The sequence below is a fragment of the Salvelinus fontinalis genome, chromosome 15 (assembly GCF_029448725.1).
Source record: "Salvelinus fontinalis isolate EN_2023a chromosome 15, ASM2944872v1, whole genome shotgun sequence".
NCBI lineage: Eukaryota > Metazoa > Chordata > Actinopteri > Salmoniformes > Salmonidae > Salvelinus > Salvelinus fontinalis.
Window position 1 is genome coordinate 2,333,564 of NC_074679.1, and position 24,499 is coordinate 2,358,062.

General features: G+C 50.0%; 1 protein-coding gene across 1 annotated transcript in view; it reads left to right on the forward strand.

Annotated features, from left to right (window-relative positions):
* Positions 1-24,499, forward strand: part of LOC129811260 (polypeptide N-acetylgalactosaminyltransferase 16-like) — a 100,910-nt gene that overhangs the window by 53,764 nt on the left and 22,647 nt on the right. The window contains exons 7-11 of the mRNA XM_055862426.1: positions 11,064-11,151; positions 11,339-11,423; positions 12,607-12,710; positions 19,327-19,453; positions 20,419-20,595. Of these exons, the coding sequence (XP_055718401.1) occupies positions 11,064-11,151; positions 11,339-11,423; positions 12,607-12,710; positions 19,327-19,453; positions 20,419-20,595 (581 nt within the window). The remainder of the gene's footprint in view (positions 1-11,063; positions 11,152-11,338; positions 11,424-12,606; positions 12,711-19,326; positions 19,454-20,418; positions 20,596-24,499) is intronic.

Here is a 24,499-nt window from a genome sequence, read left to right on the forward strand (position 1 = left end):
GTCCTGTTCTCTTACCAGAAAGGCTTCATTGTCCTGTTCTCTTACCAGAAAGACTTCACTGTCCTGTTCTCTCCCCAGAAAGGCCTCGCTGTGGCTGGCTCTATGTCCTATTCTCTCTCCAGAGAGGCTTCATTGGCCTGTTCTCTCTCCAGAGAGTCCTCACTGTGGCTGGCTCTCTGGCCTGTTCTCTTACCAGAAAGGCTTCATTGTCCTGTTCTCTTACCAGAAAGGCTTCATTGTCCTGTTCTCTTCCCAGAAAGGCTTCACTGTCCTGTTCTCTTACCAGAAAGGCTTCATTGTCCTGTTCTCTTACCAGAAAGACTTCACTGTCCTATTCTCTCTCCAGAAAGGCTTCACTGTCCTGTTCTCTTACCAGAAAGGCTTCATTGTCCTGTTCTCTTACCAGAAAGACTTCACTGTCCTGTTCTCTTTCCAGAGAGACTTCACTGTCCTGTTCTCTTTCCAGAGAGCCTTCACTGTCCTGTTCTCTTTCCAGAGAGACTTCACTGTCCTGTTCTCTCTCCAGAGAGACTTCACTGTCCTGTTCTCTCTCCAGAGAGACTTCACTGTCCTGTTCTCTTCCAGAGAGACTTCACTGTCCTGTTCTCTCTCCAGAGAGACTTCACTGTCCTGTTCTCTCTCCAGAGAGACTTCACTGTCCTGTTCTCTCCCCAGAGAGACTTCACTGTCCTGTTCTCTCCCCAGAGAGACTTCACTGTCCTGTTCTCTCTCCAACGCCAGAGAGGCTTCACTGTCCTGTTCTCTCCCAGAGAGACTTCACTGTCCTGTTCTCTCTCCAGAGAGACTTCACTGTCCTGTTCTCTCTCCAACGCCAGAGAGGCTTCACTGTCCTGTTCTCTCTCCAACGCCAGAGAGGCTTCACTGTCCTGTTCTCTCTCCAGAGAGACTTCACTGTCCTGTTCTCTCTCCAGAGAGACTTCACTGTCCTGTTCTCTTCCCAGAGAGACTTCACTGTCCTGTTCTCTTCGCAGAGAGACTTCACTGTCCTGTTCTCTTCCCAGAGAGACTTCACTGTCCTGTTCTCTTCCCAGAGAGACTTCACTGTCCTGTTCTCTCTCCAGAGAGACTTCACTGTCCTGTTCTCTCTCCAGAGAGACTTCACTGTCCTGTTCTCTTCCCAGAGAGACTTCACTGTCCTGTTCTCTTTCCAGAGAGACTTCACTGTCCTGTTCTCTTTCCAGAGAGACTTCACTGTCCTGTTCTCTCTCCAGAGAGACTTCACTGTCCTGTTCTCTCTCCAGAGAGACTTCACTGTCCTGTTCTCTCTCCAGAGAGACTTCACTGTCCTGTTCTCTCTCCAGAGAGACTTCACTGTCCTGTTCTCTCTCCTGAGAGACTTCACTGTCCTGTTCTCTCCCCTGAGAGACTTCACTGTCCTGTTCTCTTTCCAGAGAGACTTCACTGTCCTGTTCTCTCTCCAGAGAGACTTCACTGTCCTGTTCTCTCTCCAGAGAGACTTCACTGTCCTGTTCTCTCTCCAGAGAGACTTCACTGTCCTGTTCTCTCTCCAGAGAGACTTCACTGTCCTGTTCTCTCTCCTGAGAGACTTCACTGTCCTGTTCTCTCCCCTGAGAGACTTCACTGTCCTGTTCTCTTTCCAGAGAGACTTCACTGTCCTGTTCTCTCTCCAGAGAGACTTCACTGTCCTGTTCTCTTCCCAGAGAGACTTCACTGTCCTGTTCTCTTACCAGAAAGGCTTCATTGTCCTGTTCTCTTCCCAGAAAGGCTTCACTGTCCTGTTCTCTTACCAGAAAGGCTTCATTGTCCTGTTCTCTTACCAGAAAGACTTCACTGTCCTATTCTCTCTCCAGAAAGGCTTCACTGTCCTGTTCTCTTACCAGAAAGGCTTCATTGTCCTGTTCTCTTACCAGAAAGACTTCACTGTCCTGTTCTCTTTCCAGAGAGACTTCACTGTCCTGTTCTCTTTCCAGAGAGACTTCACTGTCCTGTTCTCTTTCCAGAGAGACTTCACTGTCCTGTTCTCTCTCCAGAGAGACTTCACTGTCCTGTTCTCTCTCCAGAGAGACTTCACTGTCCTGTTCTCTTCCCAGAGAGACTTCACTGTCCTGTTCTCTCTCCAGAGAGACTTCACTGTCCTGTTCTCTCTCCAGAGAGACTTCACTGTCCTGTTCTCTCCCCAGAGAGACTTCACTGTCCTGTTCTCTCCCCAGAGAGACTTCACTGTCCTGTTCTCTCTCCAACGCCAGAGAGGCTTCACTGTCCTGTTCTCTTCCCAGAGAGACTTCACTGTCCTGTTCTCTCTCCAGAGAGACTTCACTGTCCTGTTCTCTCTCCAACGCCAGAGAGGCTTCACTGTCCTGTTCTCTCTCCAACGCCAGAGAGGCTTCACTGTCCTGTTCTCTCTCCAGAGAGACTTCACTGTCCTGTTCTCTCTCCAGAGAGACTTCACTGTCCTGTTCTCTTCCCAGAGAGACTTCACTGTCCTGTTCTCTTCCCAGAGAGACTTCACTGTCCTGTTCTCTTCCCAGAGAGACTTCACTGTCCTGTTCTCTTCCCAGAGAGACTTCACTGTCCTGTTCTCTCTCCAGAGAGACTTCACTGTCCTGTTCTCTCTCCAGAGAGACTTCACTGTCCTGTTCTCTTCCCAGAGAGACTTCACTGTCCTGTTCTCTTTCCAGAGAGACTTCACTGTCCTGTTCTCTTTCCAGAGAGACTTCACTGTCCTGTTCTCTCTCCAGAGAGACTTCACTGTCCTGTTCTCTCTCCAGAGAGACTTCACTGTCCTGTTCTCTCTCCAGAGAGACTTCACTGTCCTGTTCTCTCTCCAGAGAGACTTCACTGTCCTGTTCTCTCTCCTGAGAGACTTCACTGTCCTGTTCTCTCCCCTGAGAGACTTCACTGTCCTGTTCTCTTTCCAGAGAGACTTCACTGTCCTGTTCTCTCTCCAGAGAGACTTCACTGTCCTGTTCTCTCTCCAGAGAGACTTCACTGTCCTGTTCTCTCTCCAGAGAGACTTCACTGTCCTGTTCTCTCTCCAGAGAGACTTCACTGTCCTGTTCTCTCCCCTGAGAGACTTCACTGTCCTGTTCTCTTTCCAGAGAGACTTCACTGTCCTGTTCTCTCTCCAGAGAGACTTCACTGTCCTGTTCTCTTCCCAGAGAGACTTCACTGTCCTGTTCTCTTCCCAGAGAGACTTCACTGTCCTGTTCTCTTCCCAGAGAGACTTCACTGTCCTGTTCTCTTCCCAGAGAGACTTCACTGTCCTGTTCTCTCTCCAGAGAGACTTCACTGTCCTGTTTTCTCTCCAGAGAGACTTCACTGTCCTGTTCTCTCTCCAGAGAGACTTCACTGTCCTGTTCTCTTTCCAGAGAGACTTCACTGTCCTGTTCTCTCTCCAGAGAGACTTCACTGTCCTGTTCTCTCTCCAGAGAGACTTCACTGTCCTGTTCTCTCTCCAGAGAGACTTCACTGTCCTGTTCTCTCTCCAGAGAGACTTCACTGTCCTGTTCTCTCTCCAGAGAGACTTCACTGTCCTGTTCTCTCCCCAGTGAGACTTCACTGTCCTGTTCTCCTCCCAGAGAGACTTCACTGTCCTGTTCTCTTCCCAGAGAGACTTCACTGTCCTGTTCTCTTCCCAGAGAGACTTCACTGTCCTGTTCTCTTCCCAGAGAGACTTCACTGTCCTGTTCTCTCTCCAGAGAGACTTCACTGTCCTGTTCTCTCTCCAGAGAGACTTCACTGTCCTGTTCTCTCTCCAGAGAGACTTCACTGTCCTGTTCTCTCCCCAGTGAGACTTCACTGTCCTGTTCTCCTCCCAGAGAGACTTCACTGTCCTGTTCTCTTCCCAGAGAGACTTCACTGTCCTGTTCTCTTCCCAGAGAGACTTCACTGTCCTGTTCTCTCTCCAGAGAGACTTCACTGTCCTGTTCTCTCTCCAACGCCAGAGAGGCTTCACTGTCCTGTTCTCTCTCCAACGCCAGAGAGGCTTCACTGTCCTGTTCTCTCTCCAGAGAGACTTCACTGTCCTGTTCTCTCTCCAGAGAGACTTCACTGTCCTGTTCTCTTCCCAGAGAGACTTCACTGTCCTGTTCTCTTCCCAGAGAGACTTCACTGTCCTGTTCTCTTCCCAGAGAGACTTCACTGTCCTGTTCTCTTCCCAGAGAGACTTCACTGTCCTGTTCTCTCTCCAGAGAGACTTCACTGTCCTGTTCTCTCTCCAGAGAGACTTCACTGTCCTGTTCTCTTCCCAGAGAGACTTCACTGTCCTGTTCTCTTTCCAGAGAGACTTCACTGTCCTGTTCTCTTTCCAGAGAGACTTCACTGTCCTGTTCTCTCTCCAGAGAGACTTCACTGTCCTGTTCTCTCTCCAGAGAGACTTCACTGTCCTGTTCTCTCTCCAGAGAGACTTCACTGTCCTGTTCTCTCTCCAGAGAGACTTCACTGTCCTGTTCTCTCTCCTGAGAGACTTCACTGTCCTGTTCTCTCCCCTGAGAGACTTCACTGTCCTGTTCTCTTTCCAGAGAGACTTCACTGTCCTGTTCTCTCTCCAGAGAGACTTCACTGTCCTGTTCTCTCTCCAGAGAGACTTCACTGTCCTGTTCTCTCTCCAGAGAGACTTCACTGTCCTGTTCTCTCTCCAGAGAGACTTCACTGTCCTGTTCTCTCCCCTGAGAGACTTCACTGTCCTGTTCTCTTTCCAGAGAGACTTCACTGTCCTGTTCTCTCTCCAGAGAGACTTCACTGTCCTGTTCTCTTCCCAGAGAGACTTCACTGTCCTGTTCTCTTCCCAGAGAGACTTCACTGTCCTGTTCTCTTCCCAGAGAGACTTCACTGTCCTGTTCTCTTCCCAGAGAGACTTCACTGTCCTGTTCTCTCTCCAGAGAGACTTCACTGTCCTGTTTTCTCTCCAGAGAGACTTCACTGTCCTGTTCTCTCTCCAGAGAGACTTCACTGTCCTGTTCTCTTTCCAGAGAGACTTCACTGTCCTGTTCTCTCTCCAGAGAGACTTCACTGTCCTGTTCTCTCTCCAGAGAGACTTCACTGTCCTGTTCTCTCTCCAGAGAGACTTCACTGTCCTGTTCTCTCTCCAGAGAGACTTCACTGTCCTGTTCTCTCTCCAGAGAGACTTCACTGTCCTGTTCTCTCCCCAGTGAGACTTCACTGTCCTGTTCTCCTCCCAGAGAGACTTCACTGTCCTGTTCTCTTCCCAGAGAGACTTCACTGTCCTGTTCTCTTCCCAGAGAGACTTCACTGTCCTGTTCTCTTCCCAGAGAGACTTCACTGTCCTGTTCTCTCTCCAGAGAGACTTCACTGTCCTGTTCTCTCTCCAGAGAGACTTCACTGTCCTGTTCTCTCTCCAGAGAGACTTCACTGTCCTGTTCTCTCCCCAGTGAGACTTCACTGTCCTGTTCTCCTCCCAGAGAGACTTCACTGTCCTGTTCTCTTCCCAGAGAGACTTCACTGTCCTGTTCTCTTCCCAGAGAGACTTCACTGTCCTGTTCTCTTCCCAGAGAGACTTCACTGTCCTGTTCTCTCTCCAGAGAGACTTCACTGTCCTGTTCTCTCTCCAGAGAGACTTCACTGTCCTGTTCTCTCTCCAGAGAGACTTCACTGTCCTGTTCTCTCTCCTGAGAGACTTCACTGTCCTGTTCTCTCTCCAGAGAGACTTCACTGTCCTGTTCTCTTCCCAGAGAGACTTCACTGTCCTGTTCTCTCTCCAGAGAGACTTCACTGTCCTGTTCTCTTCCCAGAGAGACTTCACTGTCCCGTTCTCTTACCAGAGACACTTCACTGTCCTGTTCTCTCTCCAACGCCAGAGAGGCTTCACTGTCCTGTTCTCTTCCCAGAAAGGTATCACTGTGTCTAGGTTCTGACCTACACAGCTGCTCCCCACCCCAACACTTCTCAATTTCATTTTAAGGGGGCTTTATTGGCATGGGAAACATGTGTTTACGTTGCCAAAGCAAGTGAAATGGATAATAAACTCAACTGAAACGAAATGTTTAAAAGGCCCTTTTGTTGCAACAGGTCACACATCTTGCTGTTGCGATGGCACACTGTGATATTTCACCCAATATATATGGGGAGTTTATCACAATTGGGATTGTTTTCTAATTCTTTGTGGGTCTGTGTAATCTCCCAGAACATCCCATCAGATTCTACACCACCGATATTATTACCATTCTCCCAATCAGTCTTTCGCATCACTTCTCTGCTCAGAGGGATATCTGGGGCTCAATGACATTATCCTCTTTCCCTCTGGACTTGTTCCAGAGCCCCAGAGATAACCACGGTCCTCCTCTCTGCAGTCAGTCTCGGTTGACAACATCAAGCCTCTATCTCTGGCATCACATCACCGAGAGAGGAATGGCTGGAGGAATGTGACACAGGGTTCAGAAAAATAAACACGATGACGACCTTAAGTCCGACAGAGCACTGTGACTGTCCCTTCTCCCCTGCTTATGCCTCTGAATACAGAGCTGTGCTGGGGCTGAATGTGACATTACACCGTGATGATGGAAGGGAAACTAAGGACAAATGCATATAGGAAGAGGGGGGGGTAGAGAGAGGGGGAGGGAGACAGAGGGGGGAGAGAGAAAGAGCGAGGGAGACAGAGGGGGGGGAAGAGCGAGGGAGAGGGAGAGAGAAAGATAGGGAGAAAGAGAGGGGAGAAAGAGGGAGAAAGGGAGAGGGAGAGAGAAAGATGTGGGAGAGAGGAAGAAAGGGAGAGGGAGAGAGAAAGAGAGGGGGGAGAGGGGGAGAAAGAGAGAGCGAGAGAGTAGGAGAGAGAGATTATGACATTATTGATATCCATTTGGAAGTGTCCTCTTGCTTTGAGAGATCAGAGTGATCATTAAATAACCCTATAAAATGAATATTGTTTCAAGCTGTTGAGAGTGGCTCTTCACAATGTTCTCTGACTAAGTGCTGTTTCATGCTCTCCTCTCCTCTCCTCCCCACCCCTCCTTCTCCTCTCCTCTCCTCTCCTCTCCTCTCCTCTCCTCTCCTCTCCTATCCTCTCGTCTCCTTTTCTCTCCAGTCCTCTCATCCCTTCTCCTTTCCTCTCCCCCCCTCTCCTCTCCTCTCCTCTCCTCTCCTCTCCTCTCCTCTCCTCCCTTTCCTTTCCTCTCCTCTCCTCTCCTCTCCTCTCCACTGCTTAACTACCTGAACCAACACCACAGAGTTCACACTGGGTTCAATCTCTCTATGCAAAGAACAAGGACTGCATCCCAAATGGTGCCCTACGGGCCTGGTCTAAAGTAGTGCACTATATAGGGAATAGGGAGCCCTATGGGCCTGGTCTAAAGTAGTGCACTATATAGGGAATAGGGAGCCCTACGGGAAGCAGACAGGACTCTAATTGGAAACAGTCTGTTTGACTTTCCCTTTGTAATCCATCGTAAGATACACACACACTGACTCACAAACACACACTCACAAACACACTCACAAACACACACTCACACACACACACACTCACACACACACTGACTCACAAACACACACTCACAAACACACACTCACACACACACACACTCACACACACACTGACTCACAAACACACACTCACAAACACACACTCACAAACACACTGACTCACAAACACACACTCACACACACACTGACTCACAAACACACTGACTCACACACACACACTGACTCACAAACACACACTCACACACACACTGACTCACAAACACACACTCACAAACACACACTCACACACAAACACACACTCACACACAAACACACACTCACAAACAAACACACACTCACAAACAAACACACACTCACACACACACACACACTCACACACACACACACACACTCACACACCCACACACACACTCACACACACACCCACACACACACTCACAAACACACACTCACACACACACACACACACACACACACACACACACACACACACACACACACACACACACACACACACACACACACACACACACACACACACACACACACACACACACACACACACACACACACACACACACACACAGACACAGACACACACACACTCACAAACAGACACACACTCATACACACACACTCACAAACAGACACACACACACACACACACACACACACACACACACACACACACACACACACACTCACAAACGATCAGCAGCACTCTTCTCTGTCCTCCGGGGTTCCTGTTACTGATGAGGTAGCCTGATGAGGTAGCCTGATGAGGTAGCCTGATGAGGTAGCCTGATGAGGTAGCCTGATGGGGTAGCCTGATGAGGGGTAGCCTGATGAGGTAGCCTGATGAGGTAGCCTGATGAGGGGTAGCCTGATGAGGGGTAGCCTAATGAGGTAGCCTGATGAGGTAGCCTGATGAGGTAGCCTGATGAGGTAGCCTGATGAGGTGTAGCCTGATGAGGTAGCCTGATGAGGTAGCCTGATGAGGGGTAGCCTGATGAGGTAGCCTGATGAGGTAGCCTGATGAGGTAGCCTGATGAGGGGTAGCCTGATGAGGTAGCCTGATGGGGTAGCCTGATGAGGTAGCCTGATGAGGGGTAGCCTGATGAGGTAGCCTGATGAGGTAGCCTGATGAGGGGTAGCCTGATAAGGTAGCCTGATGAGATAGCCTGATGAGGTAGCCTGATGAGGTAGCCTGATGAGGTAGCCTGATGGGGTAGCCTGATGAGGTTGCCTGATGAGGTAGCCTGATGAGGTAGGCTGATGAGGTAGCCTGTGATTTCAGACCAAGTATTAGCAGTCAAAGGTCACTAAAACACATTTCAATACATAGTTGGTTAAAATCACATGACGCACACACGATGATGTCATCCGTGTCACCAGATGACGTCATCAGAAGCACTTGTCTCCCTCTATCTTTGTTACTGCGAAACACAGAAACCCGTTTTCACACACTACTGATGTTACTGTGGCGCTGGAGACGATGAAGGCGATGCTGAAAAGGGCCCTCTTCCTGCTCCGGTAGCCATGGTAACCACATGGAAAACACTGCCAGACCGTTCTGTACATTATCTTGGAAATACTGGACGGCACGGCGGAGACGAGGGCGGAGACGAGGGCGGAGACGAGGGCGGAGACGAGGGCGGAGACGAGGGCGGAGACGAGTCCCTTTGCGGAGTTCATTTTATACCACAGTTGCCAAAGGAAACAATCCTAAAAGCACATGTTAATCGGTAGAAATTAAACATTTTCTTTAATAATTTCGTTTTTATAAGAGAATTCATACTTTCTTATCTTTTACAGACGCGACCCAGTCGTTGGATTCAATCCCCACTCCTCCTTCTGTCATCTCCCCACCGGAGGTCAGGGTTCAATCCCCACTCCTCCTTCTGTCATCTCCCCACCGGAGGTCAGGGTTCAATCCCCACTCCTCCTTCTGTCATCTCCCCACCGGAGGTCAGGGTTCAATCCCCATTCCTCCTTCTGTCATCTCCCCACCGGAGGTCAGGGTTCAATCCCCACTCCTCCTTCTGTCGTCTCCCCACCGGAGGTCAGGGTTCAATCCCCACTCCTCCTTCTGTCATCTCCCCACCGGAGGTCAGGGTTCAATCCCCACTCCTCCTTCTGTCGTCTCCCCACCGGAGGTCAGGGTTCAATCCCCACTCCTCCTTCTGTCATCTCCCCACCGGAGGTCAGGGTTCAATCCCCACTCCTCCTTCTGTCATCTCCCCACCGGAGGTCAGGGTTCAATCCCCACTCCTCCTTCTGTCATCTCCCCACCGGAGGTCAGGGTTCAATCCCCACTCCTCCTTCTGTCATCTCCCCACCGGAGGTCAGGGTTCAATCCCCACTCCTCCTTCTGTCGTCTCCCCACCGGAGGTCAGAGTTCAATCCCCACTCCTCCTTCTGTCGTCTCCCCACCGGAGGTCAGAGTTCAATCCCCACTCCTCCTTCTGTCGTCTCCCCACCGGAGGTCAGAGTTCAATCCCCACTCCTCCTTCTGTCGTCTCCCCACCGGAGATCAGAGTTCAATCCCCACTCCTCCTTCTGTCGTCTCCCCACCGGAGGTCAGCGTTCAATCCCCACTCCTCCTTCTGTCGTCTCCCCACCGGAGGTCAGAGTTCAATCCCCACTCCTCCTTCTGTCGTCTCCCCACCGGAGGTCAGAGTTCAATCGCCACTCCTCCTTCTGTCATCTCCCCACCGGAGGTCAGAGTTCAATCCCCACTCCTCCTTCTGTCGTCTCCCCACCGGAGGTCAGAGTTCAATCCCCACTCCTCCTTCTGTCATCTCCCCACCGGAGGTCAGAGTTCAATCCCCACTCCTCCTTCTGTCGTCTCCCCACCGGAGGTCAGAGTTCAATCCCCACTCCTCCTTCTGTCGTCTCCCCACCGGAGATCAGAGTTCAATCCCCACTCCTCCTTCTGTCGTCTCCCCACCGGAGGTCAGCGTTCAATCCCCACTCCTCCTTCTGTCGTCTCCCCACCGGAGGTCAGAGTTCAATCCCCACTCCTCCTTCTGTCGTCTCCCCACCGGAGGTCAGAGTTCAATCGCCACTCCTCCTTCTGTCATCTCCCCACCGGAGGTCAGAGTTCAATCCCCACTCCTCCTTCTGTCGTCTCCCCACCGGAGGTCAGAGTTCAAGCCCCACTCCTCCTTCTGTCATCTCCCCACCGGAGGTCAGAGTTCAATCCCCACTCCTCCTTCTGTCGTCTCCCCACCGGAGGTCAGAGTTCAATCCCCACTCCTCCTTCTGTCGTCTCCCCCTCTATGACGACCTAAATAAAGTCAAACTGTATCTAAAGGGAAAGGGGCATAAAGACATTCAGATATGACGTCATTGTTTTGAGTTGTTAAACTACGGCGTGCCACATGGTTCAATGTGCCAGTAAATTAGCACAGTCTACTTTTTAGTTTTTTTTCTCAAATGGACTCCGTCTTGGAGTTGGAACTGGGATCATGTAGACTGTACTAATGCTGATTTAAAATTAAAAAAGAGGAACGGAGAGAAATGTACAATACGGCAAACGTAGCAAACGAGGCGTTTGTGGTGAGGACATGGCGGCCGCCATCTTTATGCACCTTCGTCATTATCTGTGACCCTGTGACCCCGTCTCTCTCTCCTCTTCCCAGGACCATACCCGGGTTGTCAGCCCCATCATCGATGTTATCAGCCTGGATAACTTTGCCTACTTGGCAGCTTCCGCTGACTTGAGGGGAGGTCAGTACTCAGAACACAACCTCTAACCTGTGTGTACTGTGCTCGTAAACACAACCACTCACAGCAGTCACTTTAACACGAGTCATCTCATATGTTTTCTCTCTCTCTCTCCTTCTCTCTCTCTCTCTCTCTCTCTCTCTCTCTCTCTCTCTCTCTCTCTCTCTCTTTCTCTCTCTCTTTCTCTCAGGGTTTGACTGGAGTTTACACTTTAAATGGGAACAGATTCCCATCGAACAGAAGATGTCCAGGAATGATCCTACTCTGCCTATCAGGTAACTACAGTAGTTATAGTGTGTTGGTCCCCACTCTGCCTATCAGGTAACTACAGTAGTTATATTGTGTTGGTCCCCATTCTGCCTATCAGGTAACTACAGTAGTTATATTGTGTTGGTCCCCACTCTGCCTATCAGGTAACTACAGTAGTTATATTGTGTTGGTCCCCATTCTGCCTATCAGGTAACTACAGTAGTTATAGTGTTCCAATGGCACGTTGTGTTAGCTAATCCAAGTTTGTCATTTTGAAAGGCTAATTGATCATTAGAAAAACCTTTTTGCAATTCTGTTAGCACAGCTGAAAACTGTCGTCCTGATTAAAGAAGCAATACAACTGGCCTTCTTTAGACTAGTTGAGTATCTGGAGCATCAGCATTTGTGGGTTCGATTACAGGCTCAAAATGGCCAGAAACAAAGACCTTTCTTCTGAAACTCATCAGTCTATTCTTGTTCTGAGAAATGAAGGCTATTCCATACGAGACATTGCCAAAAAACTGAAGATCTCGTACAACGCTGTGTACTACTCCCTTCAGAGAACACAAACTGGTTCTAACCAGAATATAAAGAGGAGTGGGAGGCCCCGGTGCACAACTGAGCAAGAGGACAAGTACATTAGAGTGTCTAGTTTGAGAAACAGACACCTCACAAGTCCTCAACTGTCAGCTTCATTAAATAGTACCCTCAAAACACCAGTCTCAATATCAACAGTGAAGGGGCAACTCTGGGATGCTGGCCCTTCTAGGCAGAGTTGCAAAGAAAAAGCCATATCTCAGACTGGCCAATAACAATAAAAGATTAAGATGGGCAAAAGAACACAGACACTGGACAGAGGAGCTCTGCAAAGCCAGCATCCCGGAGTCACCTCTTCTGAACATTCAACCAAAATGTGTCTTCCACATTTAACCCTTGCCCTCTGAATCAGAGAGGTGCGTTAATCGACGTCATCAGCGACCGGCGAGCAGTTGCTGTTGGGAGTTAACTACTTTGCTCAAGGGGCAGAAAGGCAGATTTTTCCATCTTGCTCTGGGATTCGACCTTTTGGTTACTGAGCTAACGCTTTTAACTCCCCAACATGGTGGTAATGAATAACATTAGATGGAAAAGGGGTGGGGATATTATCCTTTATGAACACTTGGTGTTTCATAGTGTGTGTCTGAATGTCCTCTGTGTTGTCTGCTGTAGAACTCCAGTGATTGCAGGAGGGATCTTTGTGATGGACAAGAGCTGGTTCAACCACCTGGGGCAATACGACACTCACATGGACATCTGGGGAGGAGAGAACTTTGGTGAGGTCACTGAGTGGGGGTGTGCGGGCTTGCCTTTGTTTTCATTCACTGAGATTGTCTCTGTCCCATCTGATTCGATTTCTAGAGATTAAAAAAAAAATTGTCATGTCCAGATGTACCTTCATCTAATTTTAGATGTGACAGCACTGTGAGATACTGACAGACAGACAGACAGACAGACAGACAGACAGACAGACAGACAGACAGACAGACAGACAGACAGACAGACAGACAGACAGACAGACAGACAGGTATATACTATGTTACAGTAGGACTAGGTAGGACCACATGACCATTTAGTCACGGTAATTAGGCATCTCCAAGCTCTGATGCTGCTGATGGTCATTAGTAGCCTACCAAACTTGCTAGCTGCCTGGTACTCAGCACTCTATTGTCCCTCTAATCTCTCTGACATCAATGTAAATGTGATCGAAAATTAAATCAAACACTTCATGAGAGCCCATGAGCTGATGTTACACAACATTTCTATAGGCTATGCAATTGCGTGAGAAAACAGAGTGATGGCCTCTGTTAAAAAGAGGAGGATCCCGACTGACAAAATGTCACAACCGCCACAGCCCTAAGTAGGACCTCAGAGATACCAACACATGGGCTGTGTGGCGTGCAGACCTGGGTTTTGCTTCAAAACGATCTTAATTTGACCAGACCTATGCTGACAGTAACACAATCTAGCCACATCAGGATTAAAATGGCAGATCATCATGCCCTTTATTTGAAAGTCAATTCTATACTTTGCATTCTGAAATGCCTTTATCTGTTGGAGGCATGTTAGAACTGAACAAGGATCTCACACTGAGTCTTCCAACAGAACTAGTTGTCTGATCTGCATGTAACACAGCCTGTAAAACAGCACCTAACCATGTAAAACATGTAAAACCATGTAAAACAGCCCTTAACCAGGCGGTAACACAGCCTATAAAACAGCCCTTAACCAGGCGGTAACACAGCCTATAAAACAGCCCTTAACCAGGCGGTAACACAGCCTATAAAACAGCCCTTAACCAGGCGGTAACACAGCCTATAAAACAGCCCTTAACCAGGCGGTAACACAGCCTATAAAACAGCCCTTAACCAGGCGGTAACACAGCCTATAAAACAGCCCTTAACCAGGCGGTAACACAGCCTATAAAACAGCCCTTAACCAGGCGGTAACACAGCCTATAAAACAGCCCTTAACCAGGCGGTAACACAGCCTATAAAACAGCCCTTAACCAGGCGGTAACACAGCCTATAAAACAGCCCTTAACCAGGCGGTAACACAGCCTATAAAACAGCCCTTAACCAGGCGGTGTAACGGCTGGTGCTCTCCTCATCCTCGGATGAGGTGAGGAGAGAAGGATCTTCAGACCAAAACGCAGCTTGCGGGAAATAAGCCATCTTTTTATTTATAACAACGATGATGATGGCAACACGAAAACAAACACTTTAACAAACTTACAAAATAAGAAAACGACGTTGACGAAACCTGAACATAAACTTACATAACTAAACATAAACTCACGTACAGGAAACAGACGACATCGAAACGAAACGAAACAAACAAACGCTACAGTCCCGTGAGGCACGAACATACATACTAACACAGGAGACAATCACCCACAAACAAACAGTAAGAATGCCCTACCTAAATATGACTCTTGATTAGAGGAAAACGCAAACCACCTGCCTCTAATCAAGAGCCATACCAGGCAAACCAAAACCAACATAGAAACAAATAACATAGACTGCCCACCCAAAACTAACGCCCTGACCATAAACACATAAAAACAACATAAAACAGGTCAGGACTGTTACAGTACCCCCCCCCTCAAGGTGCGAACGCCGGGCGCACCAGCACAAAGTCCAGGGGAGGGTCCGGGTGGGCAGTTGACCACGGTGGTGGTTCCGGCTCAGGACGCTGTCCCCACACCACCATAGTCACTCCCCTCTTCTGTCTACCCCTTCCACTGACCACCCTAAAACTACTTTCCCCTAAATAAACAGCCAGCACCGGGACAAGGGGCAGCACCGGGACAAGGGGTAGCACCGGGACAAGGGGCAGCACCGGAACAAGGGGCAGCACCAGGATAAGGACCAGCACCGGAATAAGGGGCAGCACCGGGACAAAGGGCAGCACCGGGACAAGGGGCAGCACCGGGACAAGGGGCAGCACCGGGACAAGGGGCAGCACCGGGACAAGGGGCAGCACCGGGACAAGGGGCAACACCGGGACAAGGGGCAGATCCCGGCTGAAGGACTCTGGCAGGTCCTGTTTGGACGGCTCTGGCAGGTCCTGGCTGGACGGCTCTGGCAGGTCCATGCAGGCTGACGGCTCTCGACACTCATGGCAGACTGACGGCTCTCTACGCTCATGGCAGGCTGACGGCTCTCGACACTCATGGCAGGCTGACGGCTCTCGACGCTCATGGCAGGCTGACGGCTCTGGCTGCTCATGGCTCTCTGACGGCTCTGGCTGCTCATGGCTCTCTGACGGCTCTGGCTGCTCATGGCTCTCTGACGGCTCTGGCTGCTCATGGCTCTCTGACGGCTCTGGCTGCTCATGGCTCTCTGACGGCTCTGGCTGCTCATGGCTCGCTGGCGGCTCTGGCAGATCCTGTCTGGTTGGCGGCTCTGGCAGATCCTGTCTGGTTGGCGGCTCTGGCAGATCCTGTCTGGTTGGCGGCTCTGGCAGATCCTGTCTGGCGGGCGGCTCTAGCGGCTCCTGTCTGGCTGACGGCTCTAGCGGCTCCTGTCTGGCGGATGGCTCTGTAGGCTCATGGCAGACGGGCGGCTTTGCAGGCTCATGGCAGACGGGCGGCTTTGCAGGCTCCTGGCAGACGGATGACTCAGATGGCGCTGGGGAGACGGATGGCTCAGATGGCGCTGGGGAGACGGATGGCTCAGATGGCGCTGGGGAGACGGATGGCTCAGATGGCGCTGGGGAGACAGATGGCTCAGATGGCGCTGGGGAGACGGATGGCTCTGGCCGGATACGGTGCACTGTAGACCTGGTGCGTGGTGCCGGAACTGGAGGCACCGGGCTAAGGATAAGCACCTTCCTACTAGTGCGGGGAGCAGGAACAGGGCACACTGTACTCTCAAAGCCTACTCTATCCCTGATGCGAGGTACCGGCACTGGTGACACCGGGCTGAGGACAAGCACATCAGGATTAGTAGGGGGAGAAGATACAGTGTGTTCAGGGCTCTGGAGACGCACAGGTGGCTTAGTGCGTGGTGCCGGAACTGGAGGCACCGGGCTAGATACACGCACTACAGGGAGAGTGCGTGGAGGAGGAACAGGGCTCAGGATACGCACTGGTAGCCTAGTGCGTAGTGTAGACACTGTAGGTACTAGGCTGGGGCGGGGAGGTGGTGCCGGAAATACCGGACCGTAGAGACGTACTGGCACTCTTGAGCATTGAGCCTGCCCAACCTTACCTGGTTGAATACTCCCGGTTGCCCGACCAGTGCGGGGAGGTGGAATAACCCGCACCGGGCTATGTAGGCGAACCGGGGAAACCATGCGTAAGGCAGGTGCCATGTATGCCGGCCCGAGGAGACGCACTGGAGACCAGACGCGTTGAGCCGGCCTCATGACACCTGGCTCAATACCCAATCTAGCCCTACCAGTGCGGGGAGGTGGAATAACCCGCACTGGGCTATGCACTCGTACAGGAGACACCGTGCGCTCTACTGCGTAACACGGCGCCTGCCCGTACTCCCGCTCTCCACGGTAAGCCTGGGAAGTGGGCGCAGGTCTCCTACCTGCCCTTGGCCCACTACCTCCTAGCCCCCCCCCAAGAAATTTTTGGGAATTACTTACGGGCTTTTTCGGCTTCCGTGCCAGACGCGTTCCCTCATAGCTCCGGTTCCTCTCCCCGGTAGCCTCTGCTCTCCTCAGTGCCTCCACCTGTTCCCATGGGAGGCGATCCCTCCCAGCCAGGATCTCCTCCCAAGTGTAGCAACCCTTTCCGTCCAAAACATCATCCCATGTCCATTGCTCCTTTCTCTCCTGTCCCTTACTCCGTTTAATTTTCCCTTGCCGCTTGGTCTTAGCGTGGTGGGTGATTCTGTAACGGCTGGTGCTCTCCTCATCCTCGGATGAGGTGAGGAGAGAAGGATCTTCAGACCAAAACGCAGCTTGCGGGAAATAAGCCATCTTTTTATTTATAACAACGATGATGATGGCAACACGAAAACAAACACTTTAACAAACTTACAAAATAAGAAAACGACGTTGACGAAACCTGAACATAAACTTACATAACTAAACATAAACTCACGTACAGGAAACAGACGACATCGAAACGAAACGAAACAAACAAACGCTACAGTCCCGTGAGGCACGAACATACATACTAACACAGGAGACAATCACCCACAAACAAACAGTAAGAATGCCCTACCTAAATATGACTCTTGATTAGAGGAAAACGCAAACCACCTGCCTCTAATCAAGAGCCATACCAGGCAAACCAAAACCAACATAGAAACAAATAACATAGACTGCCCACCCAAAACTAACGCCCTGACCATAAACACATAAAAACAACATAAAACAGGTCAGGACTGTTACAGGCGGTAACACAGCCTATAAAACAGCCCTTAACCAGGCGGTAACACAGCCTATATCTGTGTTACCGCCTTCATCTTCATCTTCGCCTTCATCTGATACACATCAATCAGAACAAGAAGCTAGGGACGTTAATGGTGTCTCTCTCTCTCTCTCTCTTTCTCTGTATAATCGCCTATAAATATATCCTGTCTGTGTCTGTCTGTCCTGGTGTCACTCTTCCGAGCTGTCGTTCAGATTGTGGATGTGTGTCGGCAGACCAGACTGTGTTGACACATATATTAAATATAAACAGTGTGTGTGTGTGTGTGTGTGTGTGTGTGTGTGTGTGTGTGTGTGTGTGTGTGTGTGTGTGTGTGTGTGTGTGTGTGTGTGTGTGTGTGTGTGTGTGTGTGTGTGTGTGTGTATATAATCTCCCACATATTGAATATAAAGTGCATTCAGAAAGTATTCAGACCCCTTGACTTTTTCCACATTTTGTTACATGACAGTCTTATTCTAAAATTGATTAAATATTTTTTTTGACATCACAATACCCCATAATGACATCACAATACCCCATAATGACATCACAATACCCCATAATGACATCACAATACCCCATAATGACATCACAATGCCCCATAATGACCAAGCAAAAAAAGGTTTTAGAAATATTACATTTACATAAGTATTCAGACCCTTTACTCAATACTTTGTTGAAGCACCTTTGGCAGCGATTACAGACTCGAGTCTTCTTGGGTATGAAGCTACAAGCTTGGCACACCTGAATTTGGGAAGTTTCTCCCATTCTTCTCTGCAGATCCTCTCAAGCTCTGTCAGGTTGGATGGGGAGCGTCGCTGCACAGCTATTTTCAGGTCTCTCCAGAGATCGTCGATTGGGTTCAAGTCCGGGTTCTGGCTGGGCCACTCAAGGACATTCAGAGACTCGTCCCGAAGTCACTCCTGCGTTGTCTTGGCTACGTGCTTAGGGTTGTTGTGCTGTTGGAAGGTGAACCTTCACCCCAGTCTGAGAACCTGAGCACTCTGGAGCAGGTTTTCATCAAGGATCTCGCTGTCCTTTGCTCTGTTCATCTTTCCCTACATCCTCTGCCAGTACCTGCTGCTGAAAAACATTCCCACCGCATGATGCTGCCACCACCATGCGTCACTGTAGGGATGGTGCCAGGTTTCCTCCAGACGTGATGCTTGGCATTCAGGCCAGAGAATCTTGTTTCTCATGGTCTGAGAGTCTTTAGGTGCCGTTTGGCAAACTCCAAGCGGGCTGTCATGTGCCTTTTACTGAGGAGTGGCTTCCTTCTGCCCACTCTATCATCAAGGCCTGATTGGTGGAGTGCTGCAGAGATGGTTGTCCTTCAAAGGAACTCTGGAGCTCTGTCAGAGTGACCAAGGCCCTCCCTGACAAAGGCCCTTCTCCCTGATTGCTCAGTTTGGCCGGGTGACCAGCTCTAGGAAGAGTCTTGGTGGTTCCAAACTTCTTCCATTTCAGAATGATGGAGACCACTGTGTTCTTGGGGACCTTCAATGCTGCAGAAATGTTTTGGTACCTTTTCCCCAGACCTGTGTCTCGACACAATCCTGTATCGGAGCTCTACGGACAATTCCTTTGACCTCATGACTTGGTTTAAGCTCTGACATTCACTGTCAACTGTGGGACCTTATATAGACAGGTGTGTGCCTTTCCAAATCATGTCCAATCAATTGAATTTGGTGGACTCCAGTTGTAGAAACATCTCAAGGTTGATAAATGGAAACAGGATGCACCTGAGCTCAATTTTGAGTCTCATAGCAAAGGGTCTGAATGCTTATGTAAATAAGGTATTTCTGTAAAAAAAACAAAATATACATTTGCAAACATTTCTAAAGACCTGTTTTGGCTTTGTCATTATGAGGTATTGTGATGTCATTATGGGGTATCGTGTGTAGATTGAGGAGGAAAACATTTATTTTATCCATTTTAGAATAAGACTGTAACATAACAAAAGGGAAGTGGTCTGAAAACATTCCGATTGCGCTGTACATACTGTGTCCCTCCCTCCTCAGAGCTGTCCTTCAGGGTATGGATGTGTGGCGGGAGCCTGGAGATTCTGCCCTGCAGCAGGGTGGGACACGTCTTCAGGAAACGCCACCCCTACGACTTTCCAGAGGGCAATGCTCTCACATACATCAAGTGAGTGGGCTGGGCTACGCTCTGTTATGAACTTTTCAGAGTCCAGACAGAGCAGCCCTTTTCAAACCTGTCCTCTGGGACCCCGAGCCGTTCTCAAACCTCTCCTCGGGGACCCCCAGCTGTTCCATGTATTTGAACTGAAAATGTCTGGGTGTCCCAGAGAAAAGGTTTGAAACGTCAGAGGAGATGTTTGAGAACAGCTGGGAGTCCCAGAGGAGATGTTTGAAACGTCTTGAGGACCCAGATGAGATTGAAATGTCTTGAGGACCCAGAGGAGATGTTTGAAACGTCTTGAGGACCCAGAGGAGATGTTTGAAAAAGGCTGGACTAGAGAGCCAGCCACTAGCCATACCTTCCTCTGTACTGTACTGTCTACCTTCCTCTATACTGTCTACCTTCCTCTGTACTGTCTACCTTCCTCTGTACTGTCTACCTTCCTCTGTACTGTCTACCTTCCTCTGTACTGTCTACCTTCCTCTGTACTGTCTACCTTCCTCTGTACTGTCTACCTTCCTCTGTACTGTCTACCTTCCTCTGTACTGTACTGTCTACCTTCCTCTGTACTGTACTGTCTACCTTACTCTGTACTGTCTACCTTCCTCTGTACTGTCTACCTTCCTCTGTACTGTCTACCTTCCTCTGTACTGTCTACCTTCCTCTGTACTGTCTACCTTCCTCTGTACTGTCTACCTTCCTCTGTACTGTACTGTCTACCTTACTCTGTACTGTCTACCTTACTCTGTACTGTCTACCTTACTCTGTACTGTCTACCTTCCTCTGTACTGTCTACCTTCCTCTGTACTGTAGGAATACACAATGCCGCTGTGTTATTATCCTACCTGACCGTGTGTGTGTGTGTGTGTGTGTTTGTGTGTGTGTGTGTGTGTGTGTGTGTGTGTGTGTGTGTGTGCGTGTGCGTGTGCGTGTGCGTGTGCGTGTGTTTGTGTGTGTGTGTGTGTGGTCAGGAACACGCGTCGAGCAGCAGAGGTGTGGATGGACGAGTATAAGCAGTACTACTACTCAGCAAGGCCCTCAGCGCAGGGCAAGGCCTTTGGCAGCATTGCAGAGCGCCTGACTCTGAGACGCAAACTGAACTGCAAGTCATTCCGTTGGTATATGGAGAACGTTTACCCTGAACTACGGTGAGAGGAGAGAGTCTGTCTCTACAGCATCTAGGAAACACAGCATCTAGGAAACACAGCATCTAGGACACACAGCATCTAGGACACACAGCATCTAGGACACACAGCATCTAGGAAACACAGCACAGCATCTAGGAAACACAACATCTAGGAAACACAGCATCTAGGAAACACAACATCTAGGACACACAGCATCTAGGACACACAGCATCTAGGAAACACAGCATCTAGGACACACAGCATCTAGGAAACACAACACAGCATCTAGGAAACACAACATCTAGGACACACAGCATCTAGGAAACACAGCATCTAGGAAACACAGCATCTAGGAAACACAGCACAGCATCTAGGACACACAACATCTAGGAAACACAGCACAGCATCTAGGACACACAGCATCTAGGAAACACAGCATCTAGGAAACACAGCATCTAGGAAACACAGCATCTAGGAAACACGGCTCGGTCCTCCCCTCCCGCTCCGTGGCTCGACGACTCATTGCGAGCTCACAGAACAGGGCTCCGGGCAGCCGAGCGGAAATGGAGGAAAACTCGCCTCCCTGCGGACCTGGCATCCTTTCACTCCCTCCTCTCTACATTTTCCTCTTCTGTCTCTGCTGCTAAAGCCACTTTCTACCACTCTAAATTCCAAGCATCTGCCTCTAACCCTAGGAAGCTCTTTGCCACCTTCTCCTCCCTCCTGAATCCTCCTCCCCCTCCCCCCCCCTCCTCCCTCTCTGCAGACGACTTCGTCAACCATTTTGAAAAGAAGGTCGACGACATCCGATCCTCGTTTGCTAAGTCAAACGACACCGCTGGTTCTGCTCACACTGCCCAACCCTGTGCTTTGACCTCTTTCTCCCCTCTCTCTCCAGATGAAATCTCGCGTCTTGTGACGGCCGGCCGCCCAACAACCTGCCCGCTTGACCCTATCCCCTCCTCTCTCCTCCAGACCATTTCCGGAGACCTTCTACCTTACCTCACCTCGCTCATCAACTCATCCTTGACCGCTGGCTACGTCCCTTCCGTCTTCAAGAGAGCGAGAGTTGCACCCCTTCTGAAAAAACCTACACTCGATCCCTCCGATGTCAACAACTACAGACCAGTATCCCTTCTTTCTTTTCTCTCCAAAACTCTTGAACGTGCCGTCCTTGGCCAGCTCTCCTGCTATCTCTCTCAGAATGACCTTCTTGATCCAAATCAGTCAGGTTTCAAGACTAGTCACTCAACTGAGACTGCTCTTCTCTGTATCACGGAGGCGCTCCGCACTGCTAAAGCTAACTCTCTCTCCTCTGCTCTCATCCTTCTAGACCTATCGGCTGCCTTCGATACTGTGAACCATCAGATCCTCCTCTCCACCCTCTCCGAGTTGGGCATCTCCGGCGCGGCCCACGCTTGGATTGCGTCCTACCTGACAGGTCGCTCCTACCAGGTGGCGTGGCGAGAATCTGTCTCCTCACCACGCGCTCTCACCACTGGTGTCCCCCAGGGCTCTGTTCTAGGCCCTCTCCTATTCTCGCTATACACCAAGTCACTTGGCTCTGTCATAACCTCACATGGTCTCTCCTATCATTGCTATGCAGACGACACACAATTAATCTTCTCCTTTCCCCCTTCTGATGACCAGGTGGCGAATCGCATCTCTGCATGTCTGGCAGACATATCAGTGTGGATGACGGATCACCACCTCAAGCTGAACCTCGGCAAGACGGAGCTGCTCTTCCTCCCGGGGAAGGACTGTCCGTTCCATGATCTCGCCATCACGGTTGACAACTCCATTGTGTCCTCCTCCCAGAGCGCTAAGAACCTTGGCGTGATCCTGGACAACACCCTGTCGTTCTCCACCAACATCAAGGCGGTGGCCCGTTCCTGTAGGTTCATGCTCTACAACATCCGCAGAGTACGACCCTGCCTCACACAGGAAGCGGCGCAGGTCCTAATCCAGGCACTTGTCATCTCCCGTCTGGATTACTGCAACTCGCTGTTGGCTGGGCTCCCTGCCTGTGCCATTAAACCCCTACAACTCATCCAGAACGCCGCAGCCCGGCTGGTGTTCAACCTTCCCAAGTTCTCTCACGTCACCCCGCTCCTCCGCTCTCTCCACTGGCTTCCAGTTGAAGCTCGCATCCGCTACAAGACCATGGTGCTTGCCTACGGAGCTGTGAGGGGAACGGCACCTCAGTACCTTCAGGCTCTGATCAGGCCCTACACCCAAACAAGGGCACTGCGTTCATCCACCTCTGGCCTGCTCGCCTCCCTACCACTGAGGAAGTACAGTTCCCGCTCAGCCCAGTCAAAACTGTTCGCTGCTCTGGCACCCCAATGGTGGAACAAACTCCCTCACGACGCCAGGACAGCGGAGTCAATCACCACCTTCCGGAGACACCTGAAACCCCACCTCTTCAAGGAATACCTAGGATAAAGCAATCCTTCTGCCCCCCCCCCCCCCCCCCCCCCCCCCCTTAAAAGATCTAGATGCACTATTGTAAAGTGGCTGTTCCACTGGATGTCATAAGGTGAATGCACCAATTTGTAAGTCGCTCTGGATAAGAGCGTCTGCTAAATGACTTAAATGTAATGTAAATGTAAACACAACATCTAGGAAACACAACATCTAGGACACACAGCATCTAGGACACACAGCATCTAGGAAACACAACATCTAGGAAACACAACATCTAGGAAACACAGCATCTAGGACACAGCATCTAGGAAACACAACATCTAGGAAACACAGCATCTAGGACACACAACATCTAGGAAACACAGCATCTAGGACACACAGCATCTAGGACACACAGCATCTAGGAAACACAACATCTAGGAAACACAGCGTCTAGGAAACACAACACAGCATCTAGGACACACAACACAGCATCTAGGACACACAACATCTAGGAAACACAGCACAGCATCTAGGAAACACAGCATCTAGGACACACAGCATCTAGGACACACAACATCTAGGACACACAACACAGCATCTAGGAAACACAGCATCTAGGACATACAGCATCTAGGACACACAACATCTAGGAAACACAGCATCTAGGAAACACAGCACAGCATCTAGGAAACACAGCATCTAGGACACACAGCATCTAGGACACACAGCATCTAGGACACACAGCATCTAGGACACACAGCATCTAGGACACACAGCATCTAGGAAACACAGCATCTAGGAAACACAGCATCTAGGAAACACAGCATCTAGGAAACACAGCATCTAGGAAACACAGCATCTAGGAAACACAGCATCTAGGAAACACAGCATCTAGGACACACAGCATCTAGCACACACAGCATCTAGGACACACAGCATCTAGGAAACACAACACAGCATCTAGGACACACAGCATCTAGGAAACACAGCATCTAGGAAACACAACATCTAGGAGACACAACACAGCATCTAGGACACACAACATCTAGGACACACAGCATCTAGGAAACACAGCATCTAGGACACACAGCATCTAGGAAACACAGCATCTAGGAAACACAGCATCTAGGAAACACAGCATCTAGGAAACACAGCATCTAGGACACACAGCATCTAGGACACACAGCATCTAGGACACACAGCATCTAGGAAACACAACACAGCATCTAGGACACACAGCATCTAGGACACACAGCATCTAGGACACACAACATCTAGGAGACACAACACAGCATCTAGGACACACAACATCTAGGAGACACAACACAGCATCTAGGACACACAACATCTAGGACACACAGCATCTAGGACACACAACATCTAGGAAACACAGCATCTAGGACACACAGCATCTAGGAAACACAACACAACATCTAGGACACACAGCATCTAGGACACACAGCATCTAGGAAACACAGCATCTAGGACACACAGCATCTAGGAAACACAGCATCTA